This window comes from Hylobates moloch, unplaced genomic scaffold (assembly GCF_009828535.3).
Source record: "Hylobates moloch isolate HMO894 unplaced genomic scaffold, HMol_V3 SCAFFOLD_9, whole genome shotgun sequence".
Taxonomy (NCBI): domain Eukaryota; kingdom Metazoa; phylum Chordata; class Mammalia; order Primates; family Hylobatidae; genus Hylobates; species Hylobates moloch.
The window spans coordinates 25,046,737-25,067,682 of record NW_026652284.1 but is presented as its reverse complement, the minus strand read 5'-3'; the positions used below and the strand labels follow the sequence as shown (position 1 = coordinate 25,067,682).

At 51.6% G+C, this 20,946-nt stretch overlaps 2 protein-coding genes across 5 annotated transcripts in view; one reads left to right on the top strand and one right to left on the bottom strand.

Annotated features, from left to right (window-relative positions):
• Window positions 1-74: 74 nt before the first annotated feature.
• KDF1 (keratinocyte differentiation factor 1) lies at window positions 75-11,265 on the top strand. Of its 2 annotated transcripts, none has more exons than XM_058444411.1 (4): window positions 75-137; window positions 8,369-9,439; window positions 10,025-10,099; window positions 10,629-11,265. In XM_058444411.1, the coding sequence occupies exons 2-4, from the start codon at window positions 8,401-8,403 to the stop codon at window positions 10,709-10,711; spliced, it is 1,197 nt and encodes a 398-aa protein (XP_058300394.1). In that variant the 5' UTR covers window positions 75-137; window positions 8,369-8,400; the 3' UTR covers window positions 10,712-11,265. The 2 variants fall into 2 exon arrangements, with proteins under 2 accessions (XP_058300394.1, XP_058300395.1); XM_058444412.1 differs by lacking the exon at window positions 75-137 and adding an exon at window positions 6,874-6,978.
• A 3,114-nt stretch (window positions 11,266-14,379) lies between these two features.
• NUDC (nuclear distribution C, dynein complex regulator) overlaps window positions 14,380-20,946 on the bottom strand; it is a 34,286-nt gene continuing 27,719 nt past the window's right edge. For all 3 annotated transcript variants that reach the window (XM_058444380.1, XM_032759441.2, XM_032759442.2), the window contains exons 3-9: window positions 19,387-19,590; window positions 19,229-19,294; window positions 18,273-18,392; window positions 17,984-18,178; window positions 15,306-15,389; window positions 15,093-15,211; window positions 14,380-14,646 (exon numbers count right to left, since the gene is read on the bottom strand). In XM_058444380.1, coding sequence (XP_058300363.1) covers window positions 14,595-14,646; window positions 15,093-15,211; window positions 15,306-15,389; window positions 17,984-18,178; window positions 18,273-18,392; window positions 19,229-19,294; window positions 19,387-19,590 — 840 coding nt within the window. In that variant the 3' untranslated portion in view covers window positions 14,380-14,594. The remainder of the gene's footprint in view (window positions 14,647-15,092; window positions 15,212-15,305; window positions 15,390-17,983; window positions 18,179-18,272; window positions 18,393-19,228; window positions 19,295-19,386; window positions 19,591-20,946) is intronic.

The following is a 20,946-nucleotide window of genomic DNA, read 5'->3' as shown; positions in this document are numbered from 1 at the left end:
AGCGGGGACGCGCAGCTCCACAGAGCCCAGGGGCGGGGCCTCGGTCCAGGTGCGCGGCGGCGCTTCGCGGAGGCAGGAAGTGTGTCCCTAGCGGCGGCCCGTGCAGCGCTCCCGCGAGACGCTCACCTGCGCCCCAGGTGAGTGGCGAGGGGGCGGGGGAGGGGCTGAGCCGGAGGCGGCTCACCTGGCGGGACAGGTAAGCCCCGCGCGGGCCCAAGGGGGCGCAAACCAGGGCGGCGCCGGTGTCGGGAGCCCCCCGAGGCTGAGCCCGGACAGGAGAGGGTCCTGGGCCCTGTTCCTCGGGGGCCACCCTCCTACTTCCGGGGTGCGCGGGCCGGGCTGGGGAGCGGCCTGAACGGGCGCCCGGGCTGGGCGCGCAGAATGGGGTGAGGGGCCGCGTTCGCCCCAAGGGCTGCACTGGCTGGGTGCGGGGGCCGCACTCACCGGGGGGCAGCGTCGGGACGGGAGGAAGGCTGGGTCCGCCCGCGGGGTAGGGCCCTTGCAGCTGAAGAGGGTAGTGCTCGCCCCAAGGGCAGAGTTGGTGTAGGGGCTGTGGTAGCCCGGGGGACAGTGCCAGGATCTGGTTCTTCCTTGTCCCCAGGACTAGGTGCCCGCGGATATGGGACTCTCGGGCTGCACTTCTGGGGCAGGGGGCCGAGGGTGCACTGAGCCGACGGCTGTTTCTCGAGCAGGACTGGGGTGGTCCTCCCCGGCCGGGTGTCCGAGGCTTGGCACTGAGCTAGGGGCAGAGGCTGGTGTGGCCGGGTCTGTCCTGGGGCCCCTGGGAGGAGGGGACGGTACATAGACCCTTGAGTGTGTGTGTGTGTTCGCGGGACTAAGGGGGAAGAGGGAAGCATCAACGAGAAATCCAGGGAGAGCGGGCCGGGACCGTCTGACCCCCGGGAAGATCCTTGCGGTGCCTTAGATCGCCCAGTGACCTAGTCCCTCCCATGTGCAAGGCCACTGCAGGAAGCCCCCTGCACTCAATATTTCATTTAAATCTCACGGGACTGGCGGGGCATGAAGATACTAGTCTCTCCTTATTTAAAGATGAGGAAAGTGCGGTTAAGAATCTTGCCTCAAGCCACAATAGGGACAGGGAGCCTCCCCTCACTAAACCAAGTGACCAGGTTCCTAGGATTGGGCGGGGTGGTGGCGGGGCGGTGGCAGCAGCAGGGTCGGGGAGATACAGCCTGGAAGAAACTGCCTGAGTTTGACTTCAGGTGGGTTCAATGGCTGGAGGGAAGTGGGGAACTGAGGCAGGCATTGTCCTTATCCCAGGTCTTCTCTTCTCATCCCACCACCGCTGGAGATGTGTGGCACACACAAAGTACGCAGGCTCCAGAGCCTGGCGGGCCACAGTGCAAATCCTACTCCAGCCCTCTCTTGCTAGGTGTCTCTGGGCCAGTCACTTCACCTTTCTGAGCTTCAGATTCCTGATCTGTGAAATGGAGATATACTACTTATTTACAGAGCAATTGTGAGAGTCAAATAAGGTGAAAGTCCTCTGGCCCATTCACTGCTGTTTTCTCAGCATTTAGCACAACGCTGGGCACCTCGTTGGTGCTCAATAAATACCTGTTGGATTAATTTAATCAATAATAGCGAGTCCTAAAGCTTTGGAGGTTGGGGAGAAGACAATAGCCATTCCATCCTCAGGAGCCCCACGTACTTCCGAGCTCAGCATGGTTAACTGTAGATTTGTTCACTCTCCTGAAGGCTTGAGCCTGGAAGACAGGGCTCTCTGGGCACACGCTGTTCCATGGAGCTAGCAGCTTTGACTGCCTCTTTTCTCCCAAGTAATAGATGGGATGGGGTAGTGGATAAGAGTCTGGGGCCAGGCCAGTTGTGTACAGATAGATGTATGGCTTTGGACAACTTATTTAACCTGTCTGTGCTTTAGTTTAATAATACAGGTAATAATATTACAAAGAGGGTTGTGAAAATTAATTGGTTATTTTATCTGAAGTACTTAGAACAGTGTAAGCCATCAATAATCAACTCTCATGGAGTGTAAACTCCTGAGGTTGAGGGATTTTGTCTGTTTTATCACTTTATCCATAGAATTTAGAACAGCTGGGCCGGGCGCAGTGGCTCACGCCTATAATCCCAGTACTTTGGGAGGCCGAGGCAGGTGGATCACGAGGTCAGGAGATCGGACCATCCTGACTAACACAGTGAAACCCCATCTCTACTAAAAATACAAAAAATTAGCCAGGCGTGGTGGCGGGCACCTGTAGTCCCAGCCACTCAGGAGGCTGAGGCAGGAGAATTGCTTGTGCCCAGGAGGCAGAGGTTGCAGTGAGCCAAGACCGCGCCACTGCACTCTAACCTGGGCGACAGAGCGAGACTCCATCTCAAAAAAAAAAAAAAAGAACTTAGAACAGCTGGCCAGGCGCGGTGGCTTATGCCTGTAATCTCAGCACTTTGGGAGGCTGAGGCAGTGGATCACTTGAGGTCAGGAGGTCGAGACCAGCCTGGCCAACATGGTGAAACCCCATCTCTATTAAAAATACAAAAAAATTAGCTGGGTATGGTGGCATGCACCTGTAATTCCAGCTACTCGGGAGGCTGAGGCATGAGAATTGCCTCCACCTGGGAGGCAGAGGTTGCAGTGAGCCAAGATCGTGCCATGCACTCCAGAGTTGGTGACAGAGTAAGACTGTCTCAAAAAAAAAAAAAATAAAAAATAAAAATAATAATAATAATAAATCCAGCATGTGGCACACAGTGGGCCCTCAGTAAATATCTGTTAATTGCGTGAATGTGTGAATCCATACCCCACATTTCTCAAACTAAAACAAAAATTTTTAACCACTTGCCTCGGATTGCAAGGGAATTTAAAATCACCTGTTACAATTTTAGTTGGGATACCTTTGCAGATGGGGTTTCACTCCCCCCTCACCTCCTATCCCCCATCCATACTCTGGTCAACTTAGAGCCTAAGTCTTTTTTTCTTTGTACCCAATGGTCCTGGTTCTACCCTGAGGCAACCGGAAATCTGTCAGTCCCCTGAGGCACCTAGTGTACCAAACCCTGTTCCAGACTCTGAGGCAGAAAAAAATTACACACAGTCCCTGCACTTCAGGGTCATGGTCCTTGGGGACATAGACTTATCCTCAAACAATCAGTAGAAGGCTGACCCAGCTGACAGCCCAGCAGAAGGCCATGGGGAGAGGGCCTCCCAGCTGACTAGTGGTTCCAGAGGGTCCCTGGAGAAGGAGTGCTGAGTAGGGCCAGGAGAGTAGGTTGAAGAGTTGTAGGAACGGTATCCTAGGCCAGGCACAGAGGCTCATGCCTGTAATCCCAGCACTTTGGGAGGCCAGGGCAGGAGATCACTTGAGGCCAGGAGTTCAAGACCAGCCTGAGCAACATAGCAAGATCCCATCTCTACCAAAAAACAAAACAAAACAAAAAACTAGTGGGGCAGGGTGGTATGCATCTATAGTCCTAGCTACTCAAGTGGCTGAGGCAGGAGGATCACTTGAGCCCAGTTGTTTGAGGCTTCATTGAGCTATGGTTGCACCACTGCACTCCAATCTGGGTGACAGAGGGAGACCTTATCTCTAAAATTAAATAAAATAAATAAAAGAACTCTATCCTTCACATCCCCATTTACCATGGGTAACATTCCCTCTTTCCCTTTCTCTATACACACATAACTTCTGTTCTTTTGTGTTTGAACCATTTGAGATTAGGTTGCAGATAATACCTGCCCCTTTATCCCCAAGTGCTTCAGTGTATGTTTCCTAAGAATAGAACATTATCTTATATAACCACAGTAATCAAATTCAGAAAATGTAACATTGATATAATACTATCAAATAACATATTTCACCAGTTATTCACACTATCCAATTTCCAATTTTTTCCTCCCAATCCAGGATCCTTTCTAGGATCACACTGCATTTAGTTGTCATGTTTCTCAACTTGGGCTTGTATTTTATTTCCTCATTATTACATTCAGGTTATGTATTTTTGACAGGAATACTTCGTGAGTTGTGTCCTCCTTAGTACATAGTATCAGGAGGAACTTGATGTCAGTTCATCCCATTTTGATGATATTATCTTTGATCATTTGATTAAAGTGGTGTCTGCCGTGTTCCTCTAAACATTTTAAAGTTTTTACTTGCTACAGCAAGTAAGAGGGAATGGAGGTGGCCAGAATGGGGACTGTGAGAGTATTTGGGTGAGAGATAATGATGGCCCTCTTTAAGGAGGTGGCATTATTTTCCCAAGTGCCAAATCTGGGGTTAGATTAGGGCCAGAACTGGAACGAAAACACAGATATCCCGATGCCCAGTTCCACGTTCCTCATATACCCCCAGTTTAAGACCCCAGTGCCATTAATTCAGGAATAAAAGGATAAGGGATCAGTGTCTCAGAAAATCCAAGCTAAGGATAGTTACTGCCTGGCAAACCCCTACATGAGATCAAGGACCTTCCCAAATACACTACTGCATAATCTTCCTTGACCCTCTCAGGCAGAGTTATTTACTCCCATGATGCTTCATATATCCTACATGCTCCATCTTACAAACTTTGTTTGTTTGTTTGAGATGGCGTCTCACTCTGTTGCATAGGCTGGAGTGCAGTGGTGCGATCTGGGCTCACTGCAACCTCCGCCTCCCAAGTTCAAGCGATTCTCCTGCCTCAGCCTCCTGAGTAGCTGGGATTACAGGCATGCTTCACCACACCCAGCTAATTTTTGTATTTTTAGTAGAGACAGGGTTTCACCATGTTGGTCAGGCTGGTCTCGAAATCCTGACCTCGTGATCCACCCGCCTCAGCCTCCCAAAGTGCTGGGATTACCGGCATGAGCCACTGTGCCCAGCCCTCATCTTTACAAACTTTTAAGCATCTGTTTTCCCTACAAAACCATATGTGAATCATCAAGAGCGGGATCTGTAGTTCATTCACCTTTGGTTCTTCGGTACCCAGCACAGGGTCAGCCTCAGTGTTTATGAAGTAGAGGAAGTCTTAGCTCTGAGCTTCCTAGCAACCAGGTCAGAATGGGAAAGAAGACATATTTTGTGGCTCAGCTTTTTTATCTAATCAAAAGACACCAACAGTGCTTGGTGTTAAATGTTGCTAGCAGGGCAAATGTGAGTAAGACTGAAATATTGACAGGGGACCTCTTAAATTCCCATATCTGATTTGAAGGACCAGGGGAGGGAAAAAGGTGTTAATGATCAGGTTCCATTGCAAGTCTTATGGAAAGGCATTTGTTGAGCAACCACAGAGGCTCTCAACAAGAAAAACTTACCAACAGCAGGGAGGAACTGGGGGAGACCACTTTACAGAAAGTGAGATCCAGGAGATCTTTCTGTAAAATAGCTATGAGTTACCATATTAGGCTGGGTGCGGTGGCTCATGCCTGTAATCCCAGCAGTTTGGGAGGTTGAGGTGGGCAGATCACCTGAGGTCAGGAGTTCGAGATCAGCCTGGCCAACATGGCAAAACCCCATTTCTACTAAAAATGCAAAAATTAGCTGGGCGTGGTGGCGTACACCTGTAATCCCAGCTACTCCGAGGCTGAGGCAGGAGAATCACTTGAACCTAGGAGGCAGAGGTTGCAGTGAGCCAAGAATGTGCCATTGCACTCCAGCCTGGGTGACAGAATGAGATTCTATCTCAAAAAAAAAAAAAAAGGTACCTTATTAATCTTTTTTTTTTTTTTTTTTGAGACAGAGTCTTGCCACTCTGTCACCCAGGCTGGAGTGCAATGGCGCCATCTCGGCTCACTGCAACTTCTGCCTCCTGAGTTCAAGCAATTCTCCTGCCTCAGCCTCCTCAGTAACTGGGATTACACGTGTCCACCACCATACCTAGCTAATTTTTGTGTTTTTAGTAGAGATGGGATTTCACCATGTTGGCCATGCTGGTCTAGAACTCCTGACCTCAAATCATCCGCCCACCTTGGTCTCCCAAAGTGCTGGGATTACAGGCATGAGCCACTGTGCCTGGCCTAACCTTTTTTTAAAGAAACCACATTTGGCTGGGTGCGGTGGCTCACACCTGTAATCTCAGCACTTTGGGAGGCTGAGGCAGGCAGATCACCTGAGGGCGAGAGTTCAAGACCAGCCTGACCATGGAGAAACCCCGTCTCTATTAGCCAGGCGTGGTGGTGCTTACCTGTAATCCCAGCCACTTGGGAGGCTGAGGCAGGAGAATCGCTTGAACCCGGGAGGCGGAGGTTGCAGTGAGCCGAGATTGTGACATTGCACTCCAGCCTGGGCAACAAGAGCAAAACTCTGTCTCAAAAAAAAAACAAAAAAAACCAAAAAGCAAAAAGCAGAGACCACATTTAAGGGCCGGGTGTGGTGGCTCACAACTGTAATCCCAGCACTTTGGGAGGCTGAAGTGGGTAGATCACCTGAGGTCAGGAGTTTGAGACCAGCCTGGCCAACATGGCGAAATCCTGTCTCTACTAAAAATACAAAAATTAGCTGGGCATGGTGGCACGTGCCTGTAATCCCAGCTACTTGGGAGGCTGAGGCAAGAGAATCGCTTGAACCCAGGAGGCAGAGGTTGCAGTGAGCCGAGATGGTACCACTGCACTCCAGCCTCAGTGACAGTGAGACTCCGTTTCAAAAAATAAAAATAAAAAACAAAACATATTTAAGCATCATTCCTGTGGCATTAAATACATTCACATTGTTGTACAACTATTGCCACCATCCATCTCCAGACCTTTTTCATCTTCCCCAGCTGAAACTCCCTACTCATTCAACAATAACTCCCCAGTCCCCTCTGCCCCCAGCACCAGGCAACTACCATTCTACTTTGTGTCTCTATGAATTTGACTATTCTAGAGATGTCATATAAGTGGAATCTTACAATATTTGTCTTTTTTTTTTTTTTTTTTTGAGACAGGGTCTGGCTTTGTTGCCCAGGCTGGAGTGCAATGGCATGATCTCAGCTCACTGCAACCTCCACCTCCGAGGCTCAAGTGGTCCTCCCACCTCAGTCCCCCAGGTAACTAGGACTACAGGTGTGTACCACCACACCCGGCTAATTTTTGTATTTTCAGTAGGGATGGGCTTTCACCATGTTGGCCAGGCTGGTCTTGAACTCCTGTGCTCAAGTGATCCACCCATTTTGGCCTCCCAAATTACTGGGATTACAGGCATGAGCCACCGCACCCGGGCTATTTGTCCTTTTATGTCTGGCTTATTTCACTTAGCATAAGTTCTTCAAGGTTCATCCATGTTGCAGCATGTATAAGAATTTCCTTTCCTTTGTAAGGCTGAATAATATTCCATTGTATGTATATACCACATTTTGTTTAGTCATTCATCCATTGGTAGACACTGGGATTGTTTCCACCTTTTGGCTATTGTGAATAATGCTGCTGTGAACATTGTCTAAACATCTGAGTCCCTGCTCTCAATTAGATGGGGTATGTACCCAGAAGTGGAATTGCTGGGTCATGTGGTAATTCGATGTTTAATTTTTGGAGGAACCACCATACTGTTTTCTATAGCAGCTGCACCATTTTACATTCCCACCAGAAATGCACAAGAGTTCCAGTTTTCCCACATTATTGCCAACACTCATTATTTTCTGGGGGAAGGGAGATTATTTTTAAACACAGATTGAGAGATTGAGTATCCCTAATCCAAAAATCCAAAACACTCCAAAATCTGAAAGTTGAGCACCAGCATGATACTTAAAGGAAATGCTCATTGGAGCATTTCAGATTTTTGGATGAGGAATGCTTAACAGGTAAGTATAATGTATACAATCCAGAATCCAAAACATTTCTGGACCCAAGCATTTCAGATAAGATGTTCAACCTTTCTTTTTTTCTTTTCTTTTTTCTTTTTTTTTTTTTGAGACACAGTCTTGCCCTGTTGCCCAGGCTGGAGTGCAATGGCGTGATCTCGGCTTGCTGCAACCTCCGCCACCCGCGTTCAAGCGATTCTCCTGCCTCAGCCTCCCAAGTAGCTGGGATTACAGGCGCCCACTACTACACCTGGCTAACTTTTTTTTGTATTTTTAGTAGAGACGGAGTTTCACCATGTTAGTCAGGTTGGTGTTGAGCTCCTGACCTCAGGTGATCTGCCTGCCTCGGCCTCCCAAAGTGCTGGGATTACAGGCGTGAGCCACTGCGCCCCGCCAGTGTTCAACCTTTCATAGCCATCCCAATAGGTCTAAGTCACAGGGAATTTTGAAATCTGGGTTAGACCACAGAGACTTTCTCTTTGTGGACGGAGGGCCACGAGAGATGAGGGTTTTTGGGCATACTTGGGTCCATCCACATCCCAGGCCTCTCAGAAACTAGAAGTGTGAAGCTGCTCAAGTCAGCCCAGGAGTTTGTTCCTCACCTCTGATCCTGACTCCTTCCTGGCCTCTCCCCCCGCAGGTGCCTGGCTGCTGCAAACCATGCAATGAGCCATGCCCCGCCCTGGACACCCCCGCCCAACATCTGGGCCTCCACGCTTGGGACCCTGGGAGCGGCCAACAGAGCTATGTCTGGAGACATATGATAAACCACCTCAGCCCCCACCAAGCCGCCGCACCCGTAGACCAGACCCCAAGGACCCTGGCCACCATGGGCCAGAGAGCATTACCTTCATCTCTGGCTCTGCTGAGCCGGCCCCTGAGTCCCCGACTTGCTGCCTGCTCTGGCGACCCTGGGTGTGGGAGTGGTGCCGGGCTGCCTTCTGCTTCCGCCGCTGCCGGGATTGCCTCCAGCGCTGTGGAGCCTGTGTACGGGGATGCAGCCCCTGCCTGTCTACCGAGGACTCCACTGAGGGGGCTGCCGAAGCCAACTGGGCCAAGGAGCACAATGGAGTGCCCCCCAGCCCTGATCGTGCACCCCCCAGCCGGCGGGATGGCCAGCGGCTCAAGTCAACCATGGGCAGCAGCTTCAGCTACCCCGACGTTAAGCTCAAAGGCATCCCTGTGTATCCCTACCCGAGGGCCACCTCCCCAGCCCCTGATGCGGACTCCTGCTGCAAGGAGCCGCTGGCTGATCCCCCACCCATGCGACACAGCCTGCCCAGCACCCTTGCCAGTAGTCCTCGTGGCTCCGAGGAGTACTACTCTTTCCATGAGTCGGACCTGGACCTGCCCGAGATGGGCAGTGGCTCCATGTCGAGCCGAGAGATTGATGTGCTCATCTTCAAGAAGCTGACAGAGCTGTTCAGCGTACACCAGATCGATGAGCTGGCCAAGTGCACGTCAGACACTGTGTTCCTGGAGAAAACCAGTAAGATCTCCGACCTTATCAGCAGCATCACGCAGGACTACCACCTGGATGAGCAGGATGCTGAGGGCCGCCTGGTACGCGGCATCATTCGCATTAGTACCCGAAAAAGCCGTGCTCGCCCACAGACCTCAGAGGGTCGTTCAACTCGGGCTGCTGCCCCGACCGCTGCTGCCCCTGACAGTGGCCATGAGACCATGGTGGGCTCAGGTCTCAGCCAGGATGGTAGGTGGGGGCCCCATGGAGCTGAGGGGCAGAGTAGGGGAGGCTCTGGCCAGGGGAGGGTTGGAATGGGGTCTTTAGCCACTGTGGGTCTACCCCTCAGCCAGTCCCTGCCCTTGCTCCTCCTTTCTGTCAACTCTTGCATCCCCTCTCCCCAGCTCCCACTCTGGCCCTTCCCGGTGAGGTCCGAGCAAGGCTGAGAGGAGCATGCAGACCCTGGGAAAGCTCTCTGGCCATCGCTGCTGTCCCCAGAAAGGACAACGTTCCCTCTGCATTCAACAAATTTACCCAAAAGGCTCCTCTCCCCTGCTGTCTCCTGCCAGAGTAGCTTCTAGGCCTGGTCTGGTTAACGGGACCTAGGGACCCACATGAACTTGGGCCTCTGACCTGTTCTGGGCTAACCAAAACTCCCACTCATCCATCACTCTGCTCATGCACACGTTGTCTATGTGTCTGTCTTCAAGCATTATTTTTCTAGCCCTGCCCAGGAGTGAGTGGCTCCTCCCTCATCGGGCTGGGAACAGGAGTAGGAAATAGGGTTGAAAGAAGGTGCTAATGACCACTGCCTGCCTCACGTTCCCTCCCTAGAGCTGACAGTGCAGATCTCCCAGGAGACGACTGCAGATGCCATCGCCCGGAAGCTGAGGCCTTATGGAGCTCCAGGTGTGGTCTTGACCTAACGAGGGGTGTGGAGGGTGGGGGACTACCCTAGGGGCCCCTCACCTGCTCCTCTCCCAGCTTTCTCTTGGGGTGATGAGGATGACATCAAAAAGGGACGGGGACCTAAGCAGCCACAGACCCGTCTCCATCTAGCAAGCTGGCTTAAAGTGGGTGCAAGTGCCCAGAACAGGCAAGCTGAAAGTGATCAGACCCCAACCTTCAAGCCCAGATGACTAGGAAAGTAGTGGGTGGGGGCCATCCAGCATGGTGCTGGAAAGACACCCGTGTGCTTCTGTTGTGGTCTTCTTGCCCTTGACAACAACCCCCTGGGAGTGGGGTCATTATCCTTTTACAGAAAGGGAGGCTAGGGCTCAGAGAGGTCAATAAACTGAGTGGGTCATCCAGCCAGGATCAGACTGACCCAGGCTCAAGTCCCACTCTGCTCCTTCTCAGCAGGCTTCTCCCTGGTCGTGGGATCTGGATGAGCTCCTTCCCCTGAGCCTGTTTCCTCCTCTCCTCTCCTTCCCACCAGGGTACCCAGCCAGCCATGACTCATCCTTCCAGGGCACCGACACAGACTCGTCGGGGGCACCCTTGCTCCAGGTGTACTGCTAACCCCTGCCAGGCCCAGCTGCCACACCCTTTTTGGGAGAAGCACAGCCTACAGAATGAAGAGGGGGACCAGGAACCCCTGTGGGAGAGGCTGGGCCTTAGACCTGAAGCAGTGCCCACTCTGGCTCCTCCTGCCTTGGCTGACTGGGTTCCTGGACCATGTGCATTTCACTGGGCCGTGGGGTCTACATCTCCTTGCATCCCCAGCTGGTCCGATCCCTGCCTGGGCCTCTTCCTTCCTGCTCATGGTCTTCAGGTGGCCTGATCATGGAAAGTAAGGACTTAGGAATTACCTTCTGGGAGTGAACCCTGACTCCATCCCCCTATTGCCACCCTAACCAATCATGCAAACTTCTCCCTCCCTGGAGTAATTCAACAGTTAAAAGAAGCTTATCTTAAATGTATTGTATTGGGGGGTGGGCAGGGCCCACTCTATGTTATGTTAAGCAGTTGGTTCTGGTTCTTGGCTGATATTCTGTATGTTAACATGACCATAGTTTGTAAGGACAAAGGTAATTGCTATCTGCCTGCTTATCTTGGCTGTCCTTTCCCGTCTGCCTCACTTAACTGCTGCCCAGAGCAGGAGACAGGATATAGGTGTCCAGCCTGGCTTAGTGCCCTGCAGTTGAAGTAGGAAGGATAAAATGGGAGTAATCCTGCCCCCATTTCAGGTTCACTGTGAGTTCCAGGAGATAAAGAAGCAAGCACAGAGTCTGTGCCTGAGAAAGGTTGGATAAATGGTTTCTGACAGTTTGAGAGGTTCTTCTAGGGAGGCCTCTCTGAACTGCCGCTGCTCTCCCAGTCCACTGCCTGCAGGCTGGCCTGCTTCTGCCCAGCCCACAGTTTCCCCAAAGCCCTGATCATTTGTTGGCCCTACCCAGCCTTGGACCTGCTGCTCCCCTTCCCCTCTCTCTGGTAGTAACAGAGCACTGTGGTTTTCTTTTTTTTTTTTTTTTTTGAGATGGAGTTTTTGCTCTTGTTGCCCAGGCTGCTGGAGTGCAATGGTGCAATCTTGGCTCACTGCAACTTCCGCCTCTCGGGTTCAAGCGATTCTCCTAACTTAGCCTCCCGAGCAGCTGGGATTACAGGCATGCGCCACCACGCACAGCTAATTTTGTATTTTTTAGTAGAGACACGGTTTCTCCATGTTGGTCAGGCTGGTCTCTGGTCTCAAACTCCTGACCTCAGGTGATCCACCCGCCTCAGCCTCCCAAAGTGCTGGGATTACAGGTGTGAGCCACCGCGCCTGTCCAGCACTGTGGTTTTCACCAGTATCTTCTTGGCCTCTCCAATAACCTCGGAGAAAGGACATTATTCTTTCACAGAGAGGAAACCTGGGGCTTACAGTGAGGTCAAGGCACTTAGTGGGACACGCAGTTACTAACTGTGGCTCTGGCCTTGCTGGGGCAGATGCAGAATCCCTTCATTAGGTAGCAGAGCCCAGATGAGTTAGAAGGATCCACTTGGCTGCTCCTCACACACAGGCTTATCTACTGGTCCTCTTTCAGCAGAGAGGCCGGGGCAGGCCCACCAGCCCATTCTTAATTAACAAACAAGCTAGAAAGTGTTGAGGATCCCCCCACTCCAGCTCCCATTTGACCTGCTGCGCCCACCGCCCTTTTTATTGCTCCAAAAGGCACCCTTTGGAAAGTAACTACTAGACAAATTGTACTTGTTTGTCCAGTTTCCTAAGGGAAACAGGATGATCTCTCAGGACTACGAACATGGGGTTCAGTTCTAACTCCAGGCTCTGCTGTCGCATCCAGGTCAAGGCCTCCAAAAGATTAAAATGACCACGGGGCAGAACAGGAGTACAGAGTGTGAGAGTGACACCACAAACCCTCCACTCTAGCCTCAGCCCTACAGCACCATTTTCCAAACCTAGCCTTTTAAACCACTATTTGCATTCCCAGAAAAAAAAAAGGTTTAGCAAGTTTGGAAAACAGACAAAGCTATGTACCGCATAGCCTCTCTGAAATCTTTAACAAGCTATTCTGAATTTTTTTTTTCCCAAGACAGTCTTGCTGTATTGCCCAGGCTGGAGTGCAGTGGTACAATCTTAGCTCGCCACAACCTCAGCCTCCCAGGTTCAAGTGATTCGCCTGCCTCAGCCTCCCAAGTAGCTGTGATTACAGGCACGTGCCACCACACCCAGCTAACTTTTTCTTTTTTTTGGAGACAGAGTCTCGCTCTGTTGCACAGGCTGCAGTGCAGTGGCGCGATCTCGGCTCACTGCAAGCTCCACCTCCCGGGCTTGCGCCATTCTCCTGCCTCAGCCTCCCAAGTAGCTGGGACTATAGGCGCCCGCCACCATGCCCAGTTAATTTTTTGTATTTTTAGTAGACACGGGGTTTCACCGTGTTAGCCAGGATGGTCCAATCTCCTGACCTCATGATCTACCCACCTTGGCCTCCCAAAGTGCTGGGATTACAGGCGTGGGCCACCACACCTGGCCAACACCCAGCTAACTTTTTATATTTTTGGCAGAGATGGGGTTTCTCCATGTTGGCCAGGCTGGTTTCGAACTCCTGACGTCAAGTGATCTGCCCGCCTCGGCCTCCCAAAGTGCTGGGATTACAGGCGTGAGCTACTGTGCCCAGCTATTCTCCAATTCTAAAAAAGACATCTATATTCCAGAAATTTAGGAGCCAAAGGACTGAGCACTCACAGCAAGTCAACCTGGACATTCTTGCTATAATCTCTGTGGCCCAAGCATTCTGACCTCCACCCTCTAGCCCAAGTGGGGCAGGGGTCAGCTCTGTGGGCTGGATCTGAGCAAAGGGGAGCACCTCTTTAGTCCTGGGAGCTGGCTTTGAGAAGGCCTAGAATCTGCGGAGGTCCAGGTCAGAGATACAAACAATGGGTCCTCACTGGACTTTACTCTGTCCTCCTGGTAAGGTCCCTGTACCACACACACCAGATCTGAGGCCTGGGCTGTCCTCCTGGTACCCCTCCCCTGAGCCAGGCAGTGTCACTTTGGCCCTTGCTGCTCTTCTGCCTTGGGACACAATAGTCTCTAGTTTGAAGAATACTTGATTCATGGCTAGAGGGCAGACCCGCTGCAGTGGGAAGTAGAAGTCAGATCAACAAGTCCAGCGGTCTTAAAACTCTGCTAGGTCATGCGCCCCTTTGAGAATCTGACATGTGTTCTGGTCTCTGTAGCCAGAAAAACTCAATCTTTGCTCAGAAACATACATAGACTAAAAGCCTTGTTTTATTTATTTTTTTGAGATGGAGTCTCTGTCACCCAGGCTGGAGTGCAGTGGTGCAATCTCGGCTCACTGCAACCGCCGCCTCCCGGGTTCAAGCGATTCTCCTGCCTCAGCCTCCCGAGTAGCTGGGATTACAGGTGTGCACCATCACACCCGGCTAATTTTTGTACTTTTAGTAGAGACTGGGTTTCTCCATGTTGGCCAAGCTGGTCTCAAACTCCTGACATCAGGTGATCTGCCCCTCTCAGCCTCCCAAAGTGCTGGGATTACAGGCGTGAACCACCACACCCGGCCAAGCCTTGTTTAAGTAATGAGAAACTGAGGCCCAGAGAGGGGCAAGGATTTGCCCTAGGTCACATGGCAGAATCCGGGCTAGAGGCCAAACTCCCAGTTCCCAGCAGCAGCCGTAAGACGCCTGTGCCCCAGAGAAAGGCCAGAGGCAAGAGAGGACACAGAAGGAGCTGGGCAAATCGTTTTAATGTGTAACAGTAGGCCAATTGGGGAAGACAAGGTCCCAAGCCCCAGCCTTTCTTCTGATGCCCTGGGACCTGTGTGCCTGGGCCAGTCCCATGCCTGCCCCAAGCCCTGAGGCCCACAAGTCCCAGAGAAGAGTGGGCAAGAAAGGTGGGTGGGTGCAGCTCAGCCCCAAGAGTTCAGGGAGGAAAAAACAGGGGCTAGTTGAATTTAGCCTTGGAAAAATCCATCTCCGGATGCTGATCCATAAACCTGGAGAAAGGGAAGCAAGCAGATGAAACAGCTCATCCTTCTCTTCTAAAGCTGTCCCTTCTCCCAGCACCCCCGTGTCAAGTCTAATCTCTTTAGACCTCAGCAACACCAAGCCAGGCTGGGCAGGAGCAGGGCCCAGGGTATCTGAGACCCATTTGAGTCCAGAGGCTGGAGGCTGAGGCACCAACACTGGCACTGTTTTCCTGTAGGTGGCAATGACCGCCTGTTACCCCTTCCCTCCTATCATGTGCCATGAGCCGGCCTTGCCCTCAAGATGACCTCAGTAAGTGACAAGAGTAGGCAAGCCAAAGCCATAAAGCCATAAACATGGCTGGAAAGGGGGCAGGGCAGCTCCTGAGGCAGCTCAGTGATCCACTCACTGCTGTCACCGAAATCTAAGCCCCCAGGCAGCCACCGTCCCCCAACCCTGTCTCTGAATTGCTCACTTCTTCAGAATCTCCTGTTTCTTCTGTTCATCTGAAGTTGGCAGCCCCATGGACTTCTGTCTCTGGTCATACATCATCTTTTCCACCATGCTGCGAGTCTCACTGTCCAGGTCTGACAGCTGAGGGCAGGCAGTGACAGGAATTGGTGAAGCTCTGGAAACACCGAGGCCCCTCACCTTCCTGCTGAAGCTCCCCCAGCCAGCCAGGGCTCACCTTGGAATTCTCAGGGTTAATCTTCTTGGTGTTGATCTCAGGGTCACTGGACACCAAGCGGCTCCACCACTCCATCTTATTGATCTGTGAAGAGAACAACCAGAGGGTGGGAGGTGGCCTGCTCTGTGCACCAGGAATCACCCCTTAACCCTTTCACAACCAAACTCTCTCGTATCCACATCCTGCACCTGAGACCCTTGCAGGCCTATACTGGGTCCAGAGGTACAAGACTCTGCCCTTCCTGCAGCTAGGGGAGACACAGAGGCAAAGAGTTACAAATCAGTGTGATAAGGGAAAGAAGAAAGCAGAAAGGGAGATATTCATCCAGAGTAGAGGGAGAGAAGTTTGAAAGTGACACTCGGGCTGAGCCTTAAGACACAAAGCAGTATTCCAGATTTAAAATGGGAAGAAAGGCCGGGCGCGGTGGCTCACACTTGTAATCCCAGCACTTTGGGAGGCCGAGGAGGGCGGATCACGAGGTCAGGAGATCGAGACCACGGTGAAAACCCCGTCTCTACTAAAAATACAAAAAATTAGCCGGGCGTGGTGGCGGGCGCCTGTAGTCCCAGCTACTCGGAGAGGCTGAGGCAGGAGAATGGCGTGAACCCCGGGGGGGCGGAGCTTGCAGTGACTCCCGGAGACCCGACAAAAAAAAAAAAAGGGAAAAAAATATATTATATATATATATTTTTTTTTTTTTTTTTTTTTTTTTTGCAAGATCTTTGCTTCTTGTCCAGGCTGGATCTGCAACCTCTGCCTCCCAGGTTCAAGCAATTCTCTGGCCTTAGCCTCCCGAGTAACTGGGATTATAGGCATGCACCACCACACCCAGCTAACTTTTGTATTTTTAGTAGAGACGGGGCTTCACCATATTGGTCCAGGCTGGTCTCAAACTCCTGACCTCAGGTGATCTGCCTGCCTCAGTCTCCCAAAGTGTTGGGATTACAGGCGTGAGCCACCGTGTGCATTGGTGCAGTCTCAGCTCACTACAACCTCCTCCTCCTGCGTTCAAGCAATTCTCCTGCCTCAGACTCCCAAGTAGCTGAGATTACAGGTGCCCACCGTCATGCCCAGCTAATTTTTTTGTATTTTTAATAGAGATGGGGTTTGCCATCTTGGTCAGGCTGGTCTCAAACTCCTGACCTCATGATCTGCCCACCTCAGCCTCCCAAAGCGCTAGAATTATAGGCATGAGCTACCATGCCCAGCCAGAAAAAGTTTTTAAGCAGGGAAGTGCCAGGCACAGTGGCTCCTACCTGTAATCCCAACACTTTGGGAAGCCAAGGCAGGAAGATCCCTTGAGCCCAGGAGTTTCAGACCAGCCTGGGCAACATGAGACCCTGTCTTTACAAAAAACATTTAAAAATTAGCCAGGTAGGGTGGCGCTCACAGTTACTCAGGAAGCTGAGGTGGGAGGGTCATTTGAGCCCGGGAGGTCAAGGCTGCATGCAGTAAGCCGTGATTGCACCACTACATTCCAGCCTGGGTGAGAACAAGACCCTGTCTCAAAAAATAAAAAATAAATTTAAAAGGCAGGGAAAGGGCCGGGCATGGTGGCTCACACCTGTAATCCCAGCACTTTGGGAGGCCGAGGTGGGTGGATCACAAGGTCAGGAGATCGAGACCATCCTGGCTAACATGGTGAAACCCTGTCTCTACTAAAAAATAAAAAATAAAAAAATTAAAAAAAAAAAAAAAAATACAGGCATGGTGGTGGGCGCCTGTAGTCCCAGCTACTCTGGAGGCTGAAGCAGGAGAATGGCGTGAACCCAGGAGGCAGAGCTTGCAGTGAGCTGAGATCGTGCCACTGCACTCCAGCCTGGGCGACAAAGCAAGTGCAGAGGCATGGAGGGGTGAGTGAGGGCAGCCAGTGCCAGTCGGGCAAGTTGGGACAGGGTCTTATGTGCCCTGGGAAGTTCTCCTCAGACCCTTGGCCCTTTTCACACCACGTTTTTTTACTGATCTCTGTGTCCCACCTCTCTGTAAAGGCAGTGAGGTTGAGAATGAAGGCTTCCTGAGGGCCCAGATTTTCCTGTTTTGTTCACTATTCTCTTTCCAGCACTTAGAACAAGAACAGTACCAGGCACAGAGTAGGTGTTCAAGTATTTGATGAATTGAATGCATGTACAAACCTAGTGAAAAAGAAGTGGCTTTAGAACCTAAGACTTTCAATTCTGACTCCACCCCTTCCCAGAGGTAGGAGCTTGGGTAAATCAACGAGCTCTTTTCCTGACTCAAGCCTGTAATCTCAGCACTCTGGGAGGCCGAGGTGTGAAGATGACTTGAGGCCAGGAGTTCAAGACCAGCCTGGGAAATATAGTGAGACCCGCCCCCCCCCCCATCTCTACAAAAAAAATTAATAACAAAAAGTAGCCGAGCATGGTGGTGTACACCTGTAGTCTTAGCTACTCAGGAGGATGAGGTGAGAGAATTGCTTGGGCCCAAGAGTTCAAGGCTGCAGTGAGCTAAGAAGGTGTTACTGCATTCCAGCCTGGGCAACAGAGTGAGACCTTGTCTTTAAGAAAATAAAATAGGGACAGATCTACTTTAAAGAGTGTTGTCATGGGGATTAAGATAATCCCACAATGCCCCCAGCATGGCTCCTGAGTAAAATAAGCACACATCCTCCCTTCTCCTTCCATCAACACCCCAGGCTAGAAGGGCTGGGCCTCACATACCTTCTCCAGATGCACAGTCACCACCTTGCCGTCCTCAATGAGCCACGAGCTCTCCTCCACCTTCACTTCATTGTAGAGCTCCCCATCGATGATCGCTGGCTGCCCCTTGAGCCCCACCCGGAGGTGCCGCCGCTGGATGTCCACCACCACGTCCTTCCCTTTCAGCCGGAAGTTCACACGGAAAGGGACCGCCAGCTGCATAGGGCAGAGGCAGTCAGAAGAGGCCACTAAGTGCTGCTGGTACCCCAGGCTGGCTCCCTAAGCTTCACCTCTGGTCCCTGACACTCACGTCCAGTTCCGACAGGGTCTGGGTCCAGCGGTAATTGGGCAGGTCTGCCCCGTTGCCTAGGTTGGGCTTCAGTTTTCCTTTGTCCTTCTCATCTTCTTCCTCCTCATCTTCCTCAGTCTCCTGCTTACAATCAGGGACACTCAGCTACTTACTTGACAGACAAGACACAGATTGAACCCTCACTGGGCCAAGCCCAGGGCTGGCACTGGGCATACAGCCGCAAAAGAAAACAGACCTGGTCCCTGCCCACTCCACAGAGGGGCAGACCCCCAAACCTTGGTCCACTGGGAACCAGGTAAAACTTGGTTCTGATCTCAGTCTGAGAGGGGCTCAGACTATTACACCATGTGACAAAGGATATGGCTGGGCCCACAGAAGCCAGCCAACCTCAGATGGGACCTGTAATAGGCACTGCCCTCTCTGGCTATTGGCTTTTCTTGCCATAAATGGGTTAAGGCCAGTCGGTTTTTATTTTATTTTTTGGGGGACGGAGTCTTGCTCTGTCGCCCAGGGTGGAATGTGGTGGCGCGATCTCGGCTCATGGCAACCTCCGCCTCCCGGGTTCAAGCAATTCTCTGCCTCAGCCTCCCAAGTAGCTGGGATTACGGGCGCCCGCCACCACGCCTGGCTAATTTTTGTATTTTTAGTAGAGATGGGGTTTCACCATCTTGGCCAAGTTGGTCTTGAACTCCTGACCTCGTGATTTACCCACCTCGGCCTCCCAAAGTGCTGGGATTACAGGTGTGAGCCACCGCGCCTGGCAGGTTTTTATTTTTTTAACCTGGATCCTTTGGTTCAATGTCTCTGAGTGTGATCTTAAAGCATGGGGAAGATTCCCAAAGCCAGGAGGGGAGGGGATAGGATAAGGAAGGGTATTTCAGAGAAAGCAGTAGGCAGGAGATTTCCTGTAAGTTCCAAGCTCCTGGCTCATCCCAAGTCCCTGCAGTCCATCTCACCTGCTTCCCTGGGGAGTCAAGGCTGCCATTCTTGAGCTGGGCCTCATGATTCTCTGCATCCTTTTTCTGGGGCAAAGAGCACAGCAGTTGGCAACAGGACCCCACTGCTCAGTGCCAGTGGGGATCTGAGGGGTGGAGAAGGGAAGCCCACCCTTCACCTGGTCAATCTCTAGCTGCAGCCTCTCTGCCTCTTCATCAGTTAGCTCCTTGATCTGGGGCCCTGAGGTCTCTGACTTGGCTTCCTTGGCCAGTCTGGCCGCCCGCTCCGCCTTCTCCCGCCGCTCGGCCTCCTGCCGGGCTCTCTTCTCCCGCCGGGTCTTCTGTGCCAGCTGATTGTGGTGGCTGAAAGTCTGTGTGATAAGCTGGAGAGGGAAGAAAGGCCATGAGGCATCAGAGCAGGGGACAGTGTCCCATAGCCTGGAGTCCAGCCCCACTCTCTACCTGCTGGGTGCAAGGGCAAAGCACTGCACCCAGAAACTCGGTTTCCTCATCTGCAAAATGAGGAAAATACATCTATCTCATAGGGTTGTAATGACAATACCTGCAAAGCACCTGTCTCAATAAACTGGCTGTTTTAAAAAGTGATGCTTGGCTGGGCGTGGTGGCTCACACCTGTAATCTCCCAGCACTTTGGGAGGCTGAGGAGGGCGGATCACGAGTTCAAGACCATCCTGGCCAACATGGCGAAACCCTGTCTCTACCAAAAATACAAAAAAAAAAAAAAAAAAAAAAAGCTGGGCGTGGTGGCGGGGGCCTGTAATCCCAGCTACTCGAGAAGCTGAGGTGGGAGAATCGCTTGAACCTGGGAGGTTGCAGTGAGCAGAGATCGTGCACTCCAGCCTGGTGACAGAGCAAGACTCCATCTCAAAAATAATAATAATAATAATAATAATAATAATAATAATAATAATAATAAATAAAGGAAGTGGAGACTAGTCTGGCCAACATGGTGAAACCCCGTCTCTACTAACAATACAAAAAAATTAGCCAGGCACGGTGGCGTGCGCCTGTAATCCCAGCTACCCAGGAGGCTGAGGCAGGGGAATTGCTTGAACCAGGGAGGTGGAGGTTGCAGTGAGCTGAGTGAGATCAGGCCACTGCACTCCAGCATGGGCGACAAAGCGAGACTGTCTCAAAAAACAAAACAAAACAAAAAAAGTTAAAAGTAAAAACTCAAGCCTCAGTCCCTCACAGGCCTTTCCTGAGTTCTCAGACCCACACTGACCTGCTCCTCTGACTAATCACTCTTTTTTTTTTTTTTTTTTTTTTTTTTTTTTTTGGCGCGATCTCGGCTCACTGCAGGCTCCGCCCCCCCGGGTTCACGCCATTCTCCTGCCTCAGCCTCCCTTGTAGCTGGGACTACAGGCGCCTGCCACCTCGCCCGGCTAATTTTTTTGTATTTTTAGTAGAGACGGGGTTTCACTGTGTTAGCCAGGATGGTCTCGATCTCCTGACCTCGTGATCCGCCCGCCTCGGCCTCCCAAAGTGCTGGGATTACAGGCGTGAGCCACGGCGCCCGGCCCTGACTAATCACTCTTACTCTTAGTGCATCCTGTCTCCAAGACCACAGTCCAGCTATGCAAGACTTGACACCACACCCAAAAAGGCCACGTTAGCAGAAAGCCAGGGAGCTTTCTTTTTTTTTTTTTTTTTGAGATGGAGTTTCACTCTTGTTGCCCAGACTGGAGTGCAGTGGCGTGATCTTGGCTCACTGCAAC

Bases quoted from the DNA above. Each gene is read 5' to 3' on its own strand.
- KDF1 (XM_058444411.1), top strand. From the start codon at position 8,401: ATGCCCCGCCCTGGACACCCCCGCCCAACATCTGGGCCTCCACGCTTG. The intron at 9,440-10,024 runs GTAGGTGGGGGC...TTCCCTCCCTAG, and splicing joins CTCAGGTCTCAGCCAGGATG to AGCTGACAGTGCAGATCTCC. The intron at 10,100-10,628 runs GTGTGGTCTTGA...CCTTCCCACCAG, and splicing joins GAGGCCTTATGGAGCTCCAG to GGTACCCAGCCAGCCATGAC.